Source organism: Ranitomeya variabilis, chromosome 2, assembly GCF_051348905.1.
Source record: "Ranitomeya variabilis isolate aRanVar5 chromosome 2, aRanVar5.hap1, whole genome shotgun sequence".
Taxonomy (NCBI): domain Eukaryota; kingdom Metazoa; phylum Chordata; class Amphibia; order Anura; family Dendrobatidae; genus Ranitomeya; species Ranitomeya variabilis.
Window position 1 is genome coordinate 782,542,982 of NC_135233.1, and position 16,951 is coordinate 782,559,932.

The following is a 16,951-nucleotide window of genomic DNA, read 5'->3' on the forward strand; positions in this document are numbered from 1 at the left end:
GCTTGGAGATCTGGAGACCATTGTAAAGATTTTATTTGCAAACTATTAATGCTTGGTTTCCTTACCTGTTTAGTATAGAGGATGGGTATTACTATGGCCATTGTGTAGGTAATGCATATTCCAGCCATTCATATAGATAATGTCTTTACAGCTCTTTTAGGCTCCTTTTCAGTTTTCTATAATTTCCAAAGAAACCTTGGGTATCAAACTTTTTGTAAAATACTAAAGTGTGAATGCAGCTTTACATCGGTATTTACAAACCAAAACGTAGGGTGTAACAATCAGAAGGTGTATGAAGCCCCTTTCACAGTGCATTCTTCTCCCCACGTTCAGTGGTCCCTTCAGGGCTTGTGTCCGAACACCCTACAGAACAGGATTCGGGCATATGCCTTTGGGGCCATTAACTATAAAGGTGCAGACTGAGTTGACATGTGCTGTCGTGCATCACTTTTGGGTGTATACGTGTACTGGAGGCGGACACCCACATGACGTCTACTACTTTTGGGTGTCTGCCTCCAGTAGGCATATACACCTGAAAATGATGCACGACACAACACACGGTGACTCCAACTGCACCATTATATTCCACTGTCCTGGCGGCGTATACGCTCAGATCCCGTTTTTTGGGGGGGTTCGGACGTAAGCACTGACAAATACGGATGTGAAAGACTGACCAATGTAATGCAGTGTGAACAAGGCAAGGGAGTTTCTGAAGGACTGCACAGACGCCGTCCACTGTGCTTTTCAGGATTATGAACCTTATGTGTTTGTTGTGGAGTACATCCTTTTCTTTCTTGCTTTTCAGATTTGATCCAAGCTACCAATGAGACTAATGTGAATATCCCTCAGATGGCAGACACATTGTTTGAGCGAGCCACAAATAGCAGCTGGGTGGTTGTGTTCAAAGCCTTAGTCACAACTCATCATCTGATGGTCCATGGTAATGAGGTAGGAATATATATTATTCAGGCATTTATGGCAGCTGTTTGTGATAGTGTATGTAACTAAAATCTATATTCCAATGTCATCCGTACTGTAAGAGAAGATCCACAAGGGGCTTGTGCAGATACAACTCTCATCTGCATAGACCTCCATTGGGAAGCTTCTACCACACTGCAGCATGTCAATTCCTGTTGTATTGATAAATGTATTTTGCATTTGCGGTTTAAATAACCTCTGTGTGGACTTGCCCTTAGTATCATGCACTAACACTACATTAATTGTCCAATTCCAATTTGAAATATTTTTACCTGTGTGAAAATAAGATATAGAACTTTTTTTTGTAACCTGTGCTATGTTTTTGTAACTAGATCACGTGACCTATTACAATTACAAGCCATCATTTTGATAGTCAGTTTTCTCTGCTTCAGATCTAGCAATGCTCAAATGCTGAGCTGTGTATTTCCCCTACTGATTGTCAGCTTTTGGGTACACTGTGTGTTGACAGAAAGCTGCTGATAGATGATGGGGGTGTGGTTTCACAGCGCAGAAGGACTACATGGCACCAGACACCTAGTCCTGTAGTGTTAACCCCTTAGTGACCGCCAATCCTTCTTTTACTGACCTGAGACATAAGAGAATAGCCTCCCCATGCAGGTGACAATCCAGCAGCTGTCGGCTGTACACTAAAGCTGACAACTTGCTGCATTAGCCACGATCAGTGTAGGCACCGTCCATATGTTTAACCCTTTACATGCTGCTGTCAATAGTGACTACATTATAGAAATGGTTAACAGTCTGGGGTCTTCCTCTTCCTATCTCCATCGGCACCCTGAGATCATGATTGTGTGGTCCTGATGTTTACCGTGGCAATTTATGACCAAATAACGCCCTTAGATTCTGCCGGGTGTAGTAATCTGTTCAGAAGTTAGCGACATTTTAGGTGGCCTAAATGCAATTTTTCATTTCTGTCATGTCACTTGGCATTAATTCCTGAAAATCACCTGAAGGGTTAATAAACTACCTGATAGCAGTTTCAATACGTCAAGGAGTGCTGTATTTAAAATGGTATCACTTTTGAAGGTTTTCCAATATATAGGACCCCTAAAGTCCCTTTAAAAAAAAAAAAAAAAAAATTGGGAAAATGTACTTAAAAAGAATAGAAATTATTTCGCATTTTAAACCCCCTAAAATGCTAACAAAATAAAACATTCTACAAATGGTGCTGATGTAAAGAGCAGGCATGTGGGAAATGTTGTTTATAATGTTTTTGTGTAGTGGGACTATCTTAAATTAAAGGAATAATCATGTGCAGATTATGGGTGGAGTACTTGGGAGCAGAATGTGTGGTCACCATTACTTGTGCTAACCTAACTGGCTGGGATATGTCATTACTAGTGTTGAGCGATACCGTCCGATACTTGAAAGTATCGGTATCGGAAAGTATCGGCCGATACCGGCAAAGTATCGGATCTAATCCGATACCGATACCCGATACCAATACAAGTCAATGGGACTCAAGTATCGGACGGTATCCCTGATGGTTCCCAGGGTCTGAAGGAGAGGAAACTCTCCTTCAGGCCCTGGGATCCATATTACTGTGTAAAATAAAGAATTAAAATAAAAAATATTGATATACTCACCTCTCCGACACAGCCTGGACTTTACCGCCGTAACCGGGAGCCTTCTTTGCTTAAAATACGCGCGTTTAATGGTTTCCGTGACGTCACGGCTTCTGATTGGTCGCGTGCCGCCCATGTGACCGCGACGCGACCAATCACAACAAGCCGTGACGCAATTTTCACGTCCTGAATGCCTAATTCTAGGCATTCAGGATTTGAAAATTACGTCACGGCTTGTGATGCGACGCGACCAATCACAAGCCGTGACGTCACGGGAGGCAGTAAACGCGCGCATTTTAAAATTACGTCACGGCTTCTGATTGGTCGCGTGCCGCCCATGTGACCGCGACGCGACCAATCACAACAAGCCGTGACGCAATTTTCAGGTCCTGAATGCCTAATTCTAGGCATTCAGGATTTGAAAATTACGTCACGGCTTGTGATGCGACGCGACCAATCACAAGCCGTGACGTCACGGGAGGCAGTAAACGCGCGCATTTTAAAATTACGTCACGGCTTCTGATTGGTCGCGTGCCGCCCATGTGACCGTGACGCGACCAATCACAAGCCGTGACGTAATTTTCAAATCCTGAATGCCTAGAATTAGGCATTCAGGACCTGAAAATTACGTCACGGCTTGTTGTGATTGGTCGCGTGCCGCCCATGTGACCGTGACCGCGACGCGACCAATCAGAAGCCGTGACGTCACGGAAACCATTAAACACGCGCATTTTAAGCAAAGAAGGCTCCCGGTTACGGCGGTAAAGTCCAGGGGCCTCCGGACAGGTGAGTATATCCCTATTTTTTATTTGAATTCTTTATTTTACACATTTATATGGATCCCAGGGCCTGAAGGAGAGTTTCCTCTCCTTCAGACCCTGGGAACCATACACTGGAAACTTCCGATTCCCGATACCACGAAAGTATCGGATCTCGGTATCGGAATTCCGATACCGCTAAGTATCGGCCGATACCCGATACTTGCGGTATCGGAATGCTCAACACTAGTCATTACTTGTTAAGGCACACATAGTTGTAGCCCCACTACCCTCACTGCAACCATTCTGGAGGATATATGGTGCCCCAATGATGCACTTTTTCTCATACCAGCAATATTGTATCAATATTGTATCACTACAGTTTGCCGGAGCTGCCCACCTCTGTCATTTTACCCTTACCCATCATATGTATTGCTTGTCTTGATTGAATATTAACCTGTTCTAATACTATTTGTAATTTTTATAACATTTTGGCCTCTTTGTTTTGTATACCTTGGATTGGACTCCAGAATTTTCATAGGATCCCATTAGTGTAGGAGTTTCCTCCCCCTCTTACCTTTCCGAATGTGTTCCTGATTAGAGACACTGTGCATATATGTATGTCAAGATGTCGGGTTTTTGTAAAACACCTAACGTATCAAAAATAGTTAAGAAGCATATAGATTAATTGACCTCTAAAAATATTTTAAATATTTGTATTAGACCGAATGTTACAAACATCCACCAAGAAATGAGTAGTTATATTTTGATTCAGAAGATTTATGTAAACGTATCTGAAAATCTCAATTCATATAGTGTTGTAGGGAGAAAAAAAATAGTATAATAGGAAAAGGACGAATTCATAATGTAATGTCACCAGAGGTAGATGTGTATAGCAAAAAGAAAGAAGGGGTTCGTTTCAGCTCCAAAGATGTTTTTTTTTAAATTCAAATCTTTAATTAGTCCACAGTAAAAACATAAACTGAGTAACTCTCCATGGCACAGTAGGAAACGAGCAACGCGTTTCGATCTTACAGATCTTTATCAGAGCTCTGATAAAGATCTGTAAGATAGAAACGCGTTGCTCGTTTCCTACTGTGCCATGGAGAGTTACTCAGTTTGTTTTTACTATGGACTAATTAAAGATTTGAATTTAAAAAAAAACATCTTTGGAGCTGAAACGAACCCCTTCTTTCTTTTTTCTACTCAATACTACGTGGATCAACGTGGAAGTTCCGTGCACCTGCTGAGGCTGCCTGGTGAGCTGGCGTTTTGTTTCTTATAGATGTGTATAGCGCATACATTAGTAATTCAAAGAAAATGAAACTAATTATGAATAATATACCGTAATACTATATCCAGACATCCAATAAAATGCATGTAGTTATAGAAAATAAGTATGCCGGAGTGCTACATATAATACGACATAAATGACTTTTCTCTCTATGGGTGAGCCGGATCTCATAAGAGACCACGCAGTAACAAAACCTAAGAAACTTGACCCGATTTAAAAATAAATAAATCTTTAGTGAGATTTAACACTTTCCCAATATGACGTACAGTTATTTCTTATGTCGGGTCCCTGACTTGGATGCGGGCTCACAAGTCGAGCCCGCATCTTTCCTGGTTGATACATGAACTATTCAGCCATCATCTAACGGGCGTGGGCTCGGCTCGCTCTGATTGCAGTTGACACATCAAATACCGCTGTCAATCTTTGACAGAGGCATTTAGCACACGCCTACAAGGGGAGGTCACGCCTCTGTGATGTGATCGCGAGGCGCCATGGGTTGATTTGACAGCCAGGGGGATCTTATGATTATTCTTCTGCATTTAGCTGGCTTTCATAGGAGACTGTTATTTTTTTTGCTTTACATAGCAGTGCTAATGCATGAAGGGGTTGTAGTTTGAGGAAACCACTTGTTATATTGGTTGTGCTGATACATTTAAATTGTTCCTGTTTGGTTTATTGCAAACACCATAAAGGTTTCAGTTTTTAATAAACCTAAGTTGCAATTGGGGTTGAATAATTTTGACCAACAGTGCTTTTAAAATAAAACCTATTAAAAAATTCAGCACAATGTCTTATACAACTTTTTTTTTATTATTGCAGAGATTCATCCAATATTTGGCATCGCGAAACACCCTATTTAATCTTAGCAACTTTTTGGACAAAAGCGGATCACATGGTAAGGATGTGTGTGTGTGTGTGTGTGTGTGTGTGTATATCTATCTGTCGTAGCTAAGGGTTTGGTTCGGGGGGTGGCAAAACTTGTTATTGGGCCTCTAACCATGTAAGCCTGATTACAAATATGGTGGCACACCCTAATAGTGGACGTAGGAGAACTTCAGCAGATGACAGGGCTTTTACCGAAAAAAAAAAAAAAAAAAAAAAATTCTCTATACAAAGAATACAGTACAGTTATTATTGGTGACTTGCAGATGACGTTCTTTTGGGTCGAGTCATACACTCTTCGTGTCTTTTCCATCTGGCTCAGACCGAAAGGACAACTTTTTCCAACCAGGACTCTGCTGCAGAGATTTCTACAAAGACACATATGACTTCTCACATTATAGGCACCGTCCCCATCTATCCACAACCTGCACAATCTCCTCAACCTGCTATCCCAATGCTGAGCCGCTGATGCTGTATGTGTCCCTATTACTGCACCTTCTGTGTGGTATTGTGTTCCCTCTCTCATTTTCCTCCTACTAGAGCCCTTGCACTCGTAAAGTATGATGTCAATAAAAGCGCCCCACAAACACGAAGATACCCCTACAGTGAATTCCTCCACAGTATCCTCTACACGCACAACTTTATAATAGCCCCCACCATAGTCCTCCATACAGTATAATGCACCCCCCCCCCAGTCCTCAATACAGTTTTATGGCCACCACAATGTTCTAAATAAATAAAATGAAGTACAATACTTGCCTCTCCTTCTCGTTCCCTGCTGCCCCAGTATCCGGAACTTGTCTTTTGAAGCGCCGCACATCTCAGCGGAGTGACATCATTGCAGACGTTGAAGTATGACGAGGGAGGAGGAATCAGTTGATGCTCCCTCCTCCATCATTGCTTTCATCTGTATCGACTCATGGGCCCCATAGTCTCTTCCTGCTCTGCATCAGAGTTTAACAGTATAGGTGTGTGTGGGGGGGGGGGGGGGGGTAGAAGGTGCCCACCCAAAGCTCTGAGAGAGATAAATCTATAAGTGACCCGAGATGGATTTTCTGAAGTATCAGAATCCAGGTTTTGTCACCTTTTGCAATGAAAGCCGTGTTTTTCTTTGCGGTTTCTTCTGCTCCATGTAGTTGTGGTATTCAACCCCTCCATCCATGTACCCTGTACCGCGCTCACATGTAGTACTACATGCCATACTATATTGTCCATTCATACTATTTTACAGGAAATATAAACATTTTGCTTTGTGACTTGTTAGGATTTTTCACAGCAGGTTGTTCCTAAGGAAAATGGGAGCTGGATAATGTTTGCGGCCGCCCATAATGTTTTCCGTCAGCTGTAGACAAATAGGATTTTTAACAATGACCTGCTGAAACTACTTTTAGCTTCTAAGCAAGAATGTTTTTGCAGTGCGTTTCCATGATAATAGCCCTGACCTCTTGGCAGCGTAGTAAGTGACAGCTATTTTAGGGATGCCATTCCCTTGCAGGATCTGCTGTGAGGAATATACAACTGAACATAGCCTTATATTTCATGGATAAAAATTCCCTTGTTTGTCTGTATGTCGTAAACCTTTCTTTTTCCACTAGCAAATCTTATAAGAAAATTGGACATAATTACTGTTATTTTATTTGCAATCTCTTCACTACCAAACTGCAGAAGATAATATCAAAAATGCAAACTTTGATGTTTATATTTATTTTTTTTACAATAGGGCGCCTGTTATAATGAATACTTGCTGGCTAATGCTTTATTCACATGTGACAGATATAGTTGCTGCAACTGAATGTCAGTTCAAACATCTGAAAAAAGCGACATTGCTGTGCACCTAGTCAGTCTTTTGTTACTTCTAAGTAACATTGTTTATTCTTTGGGCTGCTTCTTGTAGTTTAAATGAGACGAAAAAAAGCCAGTTCAGGAAAATTATTTTTATATTTATTATAGCGCCACTTATTCCATGGCGCTTTACAGGTGAAAAGGGGTATATATAATCAAAACAAGTACAGTAATCGTGAACAAAACAAGTCATCGACTGGTACTGGAGGAGAGAAGACCCTGCCCATTGGGGCTCAGTCTACAAGGCATTGCTGAGGATGCAATAGGTGAGGGCAGAGCTGGTCATGCAACGGTTTGAGGGAATGAAGGTTCTTGTTGGAAGAGGTGGTTCTTCAGGTTCCTTTTGAAGGTTTACATGGTAGGCGAGAGTCAGATATGTTTGGTTAGGGTGGAAGAACGGGAAAAATCTTGTACATGTTTGTGGTAAGAAGAGAGAATGGGATCTTGTGAGTATCGGAGGTTGCATTCAGGTAAGTATTGGGAGACTAGGTTACAGATGGAGGAGACGGGTTGCGGATGGCTTTGTATGTCATGGTTAGCGTTTTGAACTTGAGTCTCTGGGCAATGGTGAGCCAGTGAAGGGATTGGCAGAGAGGAGAGGCAGGGAATAGCAGGCAGGACAGGTGGATTAGGGGTGCGAGAGTGGTAAAAGGGAGGCCACAGAGCAGGAGGTTCCAGTAGTCCGTTGGGAGATGATGAGGGCATGCACTAGTGTTTGTTGTTTTGCAGATTCTTGGTTAAGAAATGTACGGATCCAGGAAATTTTTTTTTTTTGATTTTGGAGTTGTGGAGAAGTGGAAAGGGCTTGGATATGTGGTTTAAAGGAGAGAGAAAATGCCTACTCTATTGCTGGGCTGCAAGTATGGAGACTATTGGCGTGGAAATGTAATTATGAACAGGCACCTCCCAAGAGATCAGGAGAGATGCATCTAGGTGCCTTATCTGTGTATACAGATGTGACCTGCTTTAACTTGTTTCTAAATCTGACATCCTGAGATTTATGGGGTGGGATGTGGAGCAAAGGCTTTCATGTAAAGTTTAAAAAATAAATAAATAAAAAAAAAGTGCTCTGCAATTTCAAGGTGTGTGTGTGTGTGTGTGTGTGTGTGTGTGTGTGTGTGTGTGTGTGTCTCTATCAGACCAAATGTTTGGACACGCCTTCTCATTTACAGAAAAATCTTTATTTTCATGACTGTGAAAATTGTAGATTCCCACTGAAGGCATCAAAACTATGAATTAACATGTGGAATTATATAGTTAACAAAAAAGTGTGAAACAACTGAAATTATGTCTTATATTCTAGGTTCTTCAAAGTAGCCACCTTTTGCTTTGATGACTGCTTTGCACACTCTTGGCATTCTCTTGATAAGCTTCAAGAGGTAGTCACCGAGAATGGTCTTCCAACAATCTTGAAGGGGTTCCCAGAGATGCTTAGCACTTGTTGGCCCTTTTACCTTCACTCTGCAGTCCAGCTCACCCCAAACCATCTCGATTGGGTTCAGGTCTGGTGGCTGTGGAGGCCAGGTCATCTGGCGTAGCACCCCATCACTCTCCTTCTTGGTCAAATAGCCCTTACACAGCCTGGAGGTGTGCTTGGGGTCATTGTCCTGTTGAAAAATAAATGATGGTCCAACTAAACGCAAACCGGATGGAATAGCATGCCGCTGCAAGATGCTGTGGTAGCCATGCTGGTTCAGTATGCCTTCAATTTTGAATAAATCCCCAACAGTGTCACCAGCAAAGCACCCCCACACCATCACACCACCTCCTCCATGCTTCACGGTGGGAACCAGGCATGTAGAGTTGCACAGACACGGTGGTTGGAACCAAAGATCTCAAATTTGGACTCAATCAGACCAAAGCACAGATTTCCACTGGTCTAATGTCCATTCCTTGTGTTCTTTAGCCCAAACAAGTCTCTTCTGCTTGTTGCCTGTCCTTAGCAGTGGTTTCCTAGCAGCTATTTTACCATGAAGGCCTGCAGCACAAAGTCTCCTCTTAACAGTTGTTGTAGTGATGTGTCTGCTGCTAGAACTGTGTGTGGCATTGACCTGGTCTCTAATCTGAGCTGTTGTTAACTTGCGATTTCTGAGGCTGGTGATTTGGATAAACTTATCCTCAGAAGCAGAGGTGACTCTTGGTCTTCCTTTCCTGGGGCGGTCCTCATGTGAGCCACTTTCTTTGTAGCGCTTGATGGTTTTTGCCACTGCACTTGGGGACACTTTCAAAGTTTTCCCAATTTTTCGACTGACTGACCTTAATTTCTTAAAGTAATGATGACCACTCGTTTTTCTTTACTTAGCTGCTTTTTTCTTGCCATAATACAAATTCTAACAGTCTATTCAGTAGGACTATCAGCTGTGTATCCACCACACTTCTGCACAACACAACTGATGGTCCCTACCCCATTTATAAGGCAAGAAATCCCACTTAACCCCTTTCTGACATTGGACGTACTATCCCGTCGAGGTGGGGTGGGCCCGTATGACCACCGACGGGATAGTACATCCAGCGCGATCGGCGGCGCTCACGGCCAAGTGTCAGCTGATTATCACAGCTGACATCCGGCACTATGTGCCAGGAGCGGTCACGGACCGCCCCCGGCACATGCACACCGCGATCAAACCATGATCGCGGTGTGCCGGTGGTACAGGGAAACATCTCGCAGGGAGGGGGCTCCCTGCTTGCTTCCCTGAGACCCCCGGAGCAACGCGATGTGATCGCGTTGCTGCGAGGGTCTCTTACCTCCTCCTCGCTGCAGGTGCCCGGATCCAAGATGGCCGCGGCATCTGGGCCCTACAGGGAGGGAGGTGGCTTACCGAGTGCCTGCTCAGAGCAGGCGCTGGTAAGCCTGCAGTGCTGTAAGTCAGATCGGTGATCTGACAGAGTGCTGTGCAAACTGTCAGATCACCGATCTGTGATGTCCCCCCCCTGGGACAAAGTAAAAAAAAAAATAAAAAAATTTCCACATGTGAGAGAGAGGAGAAAAAAAAAAAAAAATGTTATTCCCATAAATACATTTCTTTAAATAAAAAAATAAAACATTAAAAGTACACAAATTTAGTATCGCCGCGTCCGTAACGACCCCACCTATAAAACTATATCACTAGTTAACCCCTTCAGTGAACACCGTAGGGAAAAAAAAAAAAGGCAAAAAACAACGCTTTATTCTCATACCGCCGAACAAAAAGTGGAATAACACGCGATCAAAAAGACGGATATAAATAACTATGGTACCGCTGAAAACGTCATCTTGTCCCGCAAGAAACGAGCCGCTATACAGCGTCATCAAAGAAAAAATAAAAAAGTTATAGTCCTCAGAATAAAGCGATGCCAAAATAATTTATTCTATAAAATAGGTTTTTATCGTATAAAAGCGCCAAAACATAAAAAAATATATAAATGAGGTATCACTGTAATCGTACTGACCCGAAGAATAAAACTGCTTTATCCATTTTACCAAACGTGGAACAGTATAAACGCCTCCCCCAAAAGAAATTCACGAATAGCTGGTTTTTGGTCATTCTGCCTCACAAAAATCGGAATAAAAAGTGATCAAAAACTGTCACGTGTCCGAAAATGTTACCAATAAAAACGTCAACTCGTCCCGCAAAAAACAAGACCTCACATGACTCTGTGGACCAAAATATGGAAAAATTATAGCTCTCAAAATGTTGAGACGCAAAAACTTTTTTGCTATAAAAAGCGTCTTTTAGTGTGTGACGGCTGCCAATCATAAAAATCCGCTATAAAAAATGCTATAAAAGTAAATCAAACCCCCCTTCATCACCCGCTTAGTTAGGGAAAAATAATAAAATTTTAAAAATGGGGTTAGGGTTGGGGCTAAAGTTAGGGTTTGGATTACATTTACGGTTGGGATTAGGGTTTGGATTAGAGTTGGGTGTGTCAGGGTTAGGGGTGTGGTTACGGTTACCGTTGGGATTAGGGTTAGGGGTGTGTTTGGATTAGGGTTTCAGTTAGATTTGGGGGTTTCCACTGTATAGGCACATCAGGGGCTCTCCAAACGCGACATGGCGTCCGATCTCAATTCCAGCCAATTCTGCATTGAAAAAGTAAAACAGTGCTCCTTCCCTTCCGAGCTTTACCGTGCGCCCAAACAGGGGTTTACCCCAACATATGGGGCATCAGCCTACTCGGGACAAATTGGACAACAACTTTTGGGGTCCAAGTTCTCTTGTTACCATTGGGAAAATATAAATTTGGGGGGCTAAAAATCATTTTTGTGGAGGAAAAAAAATGATTTTTTATTTTTACGGCTCTGCATTATAAACTTCTGTGAATCACTTAATGGGTCAAAGTGCTCACCACACATCTAGATAAGTTCCTTAGGGGGTCTACTTTCCAAAATGGTGTCACTTGTGGGGGGTTTCAATGTTTAGGCACATCAGGGGCTCTCCAAACGCAACATGGCGTCCAATCTCAATTCCAGTCAATTTTGCATTGAAAAGTCAAATGGCGCTCCTTCGCTTCCGAGCTCTGCCATGTGCCCAAACAGTGGTTTACCCCCACATATGGGGTATCGGCGTACTCAGCACAAATTGTACAACAAGTTTTGGGGTCCATTTTCTCCTGTTACCCTTGGTAAAATAAAACAAATTGGAGCTGAAGTAAATTTTGTGTAAAAAAAAAAAAGTTAAATGTTCATTTTTATTTAAACATTCCAAAAATTCCTGTGAAACACCTGAAGGGTTAATAAACTTCTTGAATGTGGTTTTGAGAACCCTGAGGGGTGCAGTTTTTAGAATGGTGTCACACTTGGTTATTTTCCATCATATAGACCCCTCAAAATGACTTCAAATGAGATGTGGTCCCTAAAAAAAAAAATGGTGTTGTAAAAATGAGAAATTGCTGGTCAACTTTTAACCCTTATAACTCCCTAACAATTTTGGTTACAAAATTGTGCTGATGTAAAGTAGACATGTGGGAAATGTTACTTATTAAGTATTTTGCGTGACATATCTCTGTGATTTAATTGCATAAAAATTCAAAGTTGGAAAATTGCGAAATTTTCAAAATTTTAGCCAAATTTCCATTTTTTTCACAAATAAACGCAGGTAATATCAAATAAATTTTACCACTATCATGAAGTACAATATGTCAAGAGAAAACAGTGTCAGAATAATCAGGATCCGTTGAAGCGTTCCAGAGTTATAACCTCATAAAGGGACAGTGGTCAGAATTGTGAAAATTGGCCTGGTCATTAACGTGCAAACCACCCTTGGGGGTAAAGGGGTTAAACCTGACAGGGCACACCTGTGAATTGAAAACCATTCCCGGTGACTACCTCTTGAAGCTCATCAAGAGAATGCCAAGAGTGTGCAAAGCAGTCATCAAAGCAAAAGGTGGCTACTTTGAAGAACCTAGAATATAAGACCTAATTTCAGTTGTTTCACACTTTTTTAAGTATATAATTTCACATGTGTTAATTCATAGTTTTGATGCCTTCAGTGTGAATGTACAATTTTCAAAGTCGTGAAAATACAGAAAAATCTTTAAATGAGAAGGTGTCCAAACTTGTGGTCTGTACTGGATAGATAGATAGATAGATAGACACTCAAAAAAAATAAAGGGAACACTAAAATCCCACATCCTAGATATCACTGTTATATGATATCAATATTTATTCCAGTTGTAAATCTTTATTCATTACATATTGGAATGTGTTGAGAACAATAAAACCTAAAAATGATCAACGTAAGTCAGAACTAATATCTCACGGAGGTCTGTAGTTGGCATGATGCTCAAAATCAAAGTGGAAAATGAAGTTACAGGCTGATCCAACCTCAGTGGAAATGCCTCAAGACAAGGAAATGATGCTCAGTAGTGTGTGTGGCCTCCACGTGCCTGTATGATGTCCCTACAATGCCTGGGCATGCTCTTGATGAGGCGACGGATTGTCTCCTGAGGGATCTCCTCCCAAACCTGGACTAAAGCATCCGCCAACTCCCAGACAGTCTGTGGTGCAACATGACGTTGGTGGATGGTGCGAGACATGATGTCCCAGATGTGTTCAATCCGATTCAGGTCTGGGGAACGGGCGGACCAGTCCATAGCTTCAATGCCTTCATCTTGCAAGAACTGCTGACACAATCTAGCCACATGAGGTCTGGCATTGTCCTGCATTAGGAGGAACCCAGTGCCAACCACACCAGCATATGGTCTCACAAGGGGGCTGAGGATCTCATCTCTGTACCTAATGGCAGTCGGGCTACCTCTGGCGAGCACACGGAGGGCTGTGCGGTCCTCCAAAGAAATGCCAACTCACACCATTACTGACCCACTGCCAAACCGGTCATGCCGAAGTATGTTGTAGGCAGCAGATCGCTCTCCACGGCGTCACCAGACTCTTACGTCTGTCACATGTGCTCAGTGTGAACCTGCTTTAATCTGTGAAGCGCACAAGGCACCAGTGGCAAATTTGCCAATCCTGGTGTTCTGTGACAAATGCCAAGCGTACTCCACGGTGTTGGGCTGTGAGCACAACCCATCTGTGGACGTCGGGCACTCGGACCATCCTCATGGAGTCGGTTTCTAACCGTTTGTGCAGACACATGCACATTTGTGGCCTTTTGGGGGTCATTTTGAAGGGCTCTGGCAGTGCTTCTCCTGTTATTCCTTGCACAAAGGCTGAGTTAGCGGTCCTGCTGCTGGGTTGTTGCCCTCCTATGGCCACCTCCAGGTCTCCTGGTAGCGCCTCTACGCTGACACATAGCAAGCCTTCTTGCCACATCTCGCATTGATGTGCCATCCTGGATGAGCTGCACTACCTGAACCACTTGTGTGGGTTGTAGAGTCCGTCTCGTGCTACCACGAGTGTGAAAGTGAGTCGCCCGTTAGGGCAGTGGGGATGCTCGGTACCGGGTCCAGTCGCAATTAAAGAGGTGGTCACGGTGGCAGCGACCTGGTCCTTGGCCCTGGGCGCCCAAGTAAAAGGGACAGTCTTTAAAGGGGTTGTGAAAAAAATGAAAGTTCGTGATGCCACCTGTGGTTCTCAGTCAGAGGTGACCACCGCTGCTTAAAGGGATGCAATGGTGCTGCAGCAAAGATGTTGTCGCTTCCCTCAGGTGATGCGGGGTCCCCAGGGCTCCCGATGAGTTTGGCAGGGATGGTGAATGCCGGCAAATAAATGAAGGACTAAAATAGGGTTGCAGACTTTACCTGGTTTACTGGTGTCTAGCCGCCTCAGTCCAGGGTACTGGCAACAGGTAAAGATGGGAGTCCAGGCAGCCCAAAGACAGGTGAAAATCTCCTTGACAGGTCAGTTTGGGAGCCTTCCACTTTGCGCTGGTCTGTAGTCCCTTGCTGCCTGTAGCTCTCTAGCAAGGTCCTCTTTCTTCCCTGTCCAGGGAGAGTACCTGCACAGTAGGCAACTTGAGCCGTCTCTTTGGGGTCTCTGTCCACGGTGACTCCGGACTCTGATTACTGCTGTACCTCCGGTATTATGTGGGCAAGTCCCTTTTAGTTTCCTGCCCTCCGGTTCTGCCGCGGGACCTGTAGTTCCTCGGGCTCCCGGTTCCTGCGCTCAGCTTAGAGAGGCCCAGTTGCAGGCCTCCTCTAGATCGAAGTCCTGTGCTCCTTCACTGTCTGCTACTAACTGTCAACTGTAACTGCCTAGCAACTGACTCCTCCTCCTCCTGACCAGAGAGAGCAGCTCCCCTCAAGTCTGATGTAGAGGTCCCCCTTCTGGCCCGGAGTCAGAACAGTGTTTTATGTGTTGAATACCTGTCAAAGGGATTCCTCCTGTCTCCGGGCATGGCATTACCCTCCCTGAGAGGAAGGCAATACCCCTGTGGTACCTGAACTCCTGGGGTGCCACAAAAGCACAACCAGCATTCAAAAGTGACGAAAACATCAGCCAGAAAGCACTGGTACTGAGATGTGGTCTGTGGTCCCCACCTGCAGAACCACTCCTCCGCATTATTGTAAAAAAAAAATAAAAAAATAATAATTTGTGGCCGGCCCTAATTTCTTAGGTAAATCAGATGATGCTAGTCCATTCAAGTCTGTGGCTCCCTATAGAAACCATTGCCATACGGAGCCACAGTATACCATCCAATTTTTACCAATACATTGCAGATCTGTTGCATAGGAACCTGTAAATGATTAATGGCTGCTGGGGAAAAAAATATTTTATATGGATGACAAGTGAGGGGAAATAAAATTTCTTTGCTGAAACGCTGAACAATTTTTTTAATTTGAACTTACTGTAATGGCAATACCAGACAGTAGTTACTTTTCTACACAGTGAATACGACAAAAGAAAATTGCAAGAAGTCCGGTTTCTTTTGTTTTAGTTTGTTCATCTTCCTCCAAAAAAATAAATAAAAAAGAACACTAAATAAATGTGCTATTGATATAGCCGCACTAATTTGATTAAGATAATACTTAATTTGTGCGCTCACTCGCTCTTCTTGTTGAACAGTAGCCATGTGTTGCATATCTATGGCCCTGATTGTCTTGATGACCTTAAGTTGACTTGAATATTTACCGTAAATGATTTTTCGACTCTTCCAAGTCTTTATAGTAGAATCACATAAAAATTCTGTATTTTATTAAACATAATCTCCAACAACCTCCCTTCACCGGGTTTAGGACGCCATTTTATGTCACAGACTTGAGGATTTTCTCAGTAGTGACGCTCATCTTGTGGTCTTGTAAGTGTGAAGCCGGTTACATTGAATGTATTGAATCTGGAAATTAAATGTAGCTGAATATTGTTTAAATAAAGGCTATTCCAGAGCGGTCAAACACTGTGGAAGTGGACATTTGTTTTTATTTTTGTGGTGGGTGGAATGAGGGCAAGAAAGGCTTGACTGGAGGAGGAAGTTGTTGCTCAGGAAAAAGCAATGAATACCAATAGGATTTAAGGTTTAAAATGAGTGATCCTAAAGTATTGGATTTTATCCGATTGTTGAGGTTTTACTGTTGTAAACTATTGGTATGGCTGTGAAGGTCGAAGTATAGCAATGAGGCTGGGGTTATATATGGCTGAAGTTTGCAGCATGCCAGTGACAAATCGCAGGATATTGTGAGTAGGGTTGCATTGCGCTCCACAAGGTGCGCTGCTAAGAAAGCTGCAAGATGTAAGACCTAGGTGGCCTGCAATATTTGGCCACAAGTGTCGCTGAAAAATTTGCGGTGTAGTCCCAGCCTAAAAATTATACCTGTTTTCTATAAAAGTGCCAGTGCTGACACATGTAGGCCTCAAAGTGCATCAATACTCCCTTAACGCACTGTCAGGCTAATTTGCATGTGGCTTCAGGTCCTAATTCCTCAGCATGAATGCATCAAGTTACTATAAAGCTGGTATGACTTTATTAATTGTACTAGAACCTGTACATACATATTTCTTGTAAGATCGTCCTATGCGTTCCCTTTCTCATGTACCTCGTCCTATGGCTGTAAGTCCTGCACAGGTGACAATGGATCTTCAGACCAGAGGTGATATCAGAGCTTCTTATATCTGTGGGATAAAACCAGGAATCTGGTTAGTTACTGGAAACTCCATACAGATGTTGCCTCTGTCATTCCAGGACCCTTGGGCGACCATACTGCCCATAAGAAATATTAAAGACCCTAGCAATGGGGGCCAC

General features: G+C 43.0%; 1 protein-coding gene across 7 annotated transcripts in view; it reads left to right on the forward strand.

Annotated features, from left to right (window-relative positions):
* Positions 1 to 16,951, forward strand: part of SNAP91 (synaptosome associated protein 91) — a 200,708-nt gene that overhangs the window by 66,482 nt on the left and 117,275 nt on the right. For all 7 annotated transcript variants that reach the window (XR_013221812.1, XR_013221816.1, XR_013221813.1 and 4 more), the window contains exons 3-4: positions 806 to 948; positions 5,433 to 5,508. Coding sequence is in view for 2 of the 7 variants with exons in the window: in XM_077289805.1 (XP_077145920.1) it covers positions 806 to 948; positions 5,433 to 5,508 (219 nt within the window). In the remaining 5 variants the exon portion in view is untranslated. The remainder of the gene's footprint in view (positions 1 to 805; positions 949 to 5,432; positions 5,509 to 16,951) is intronic.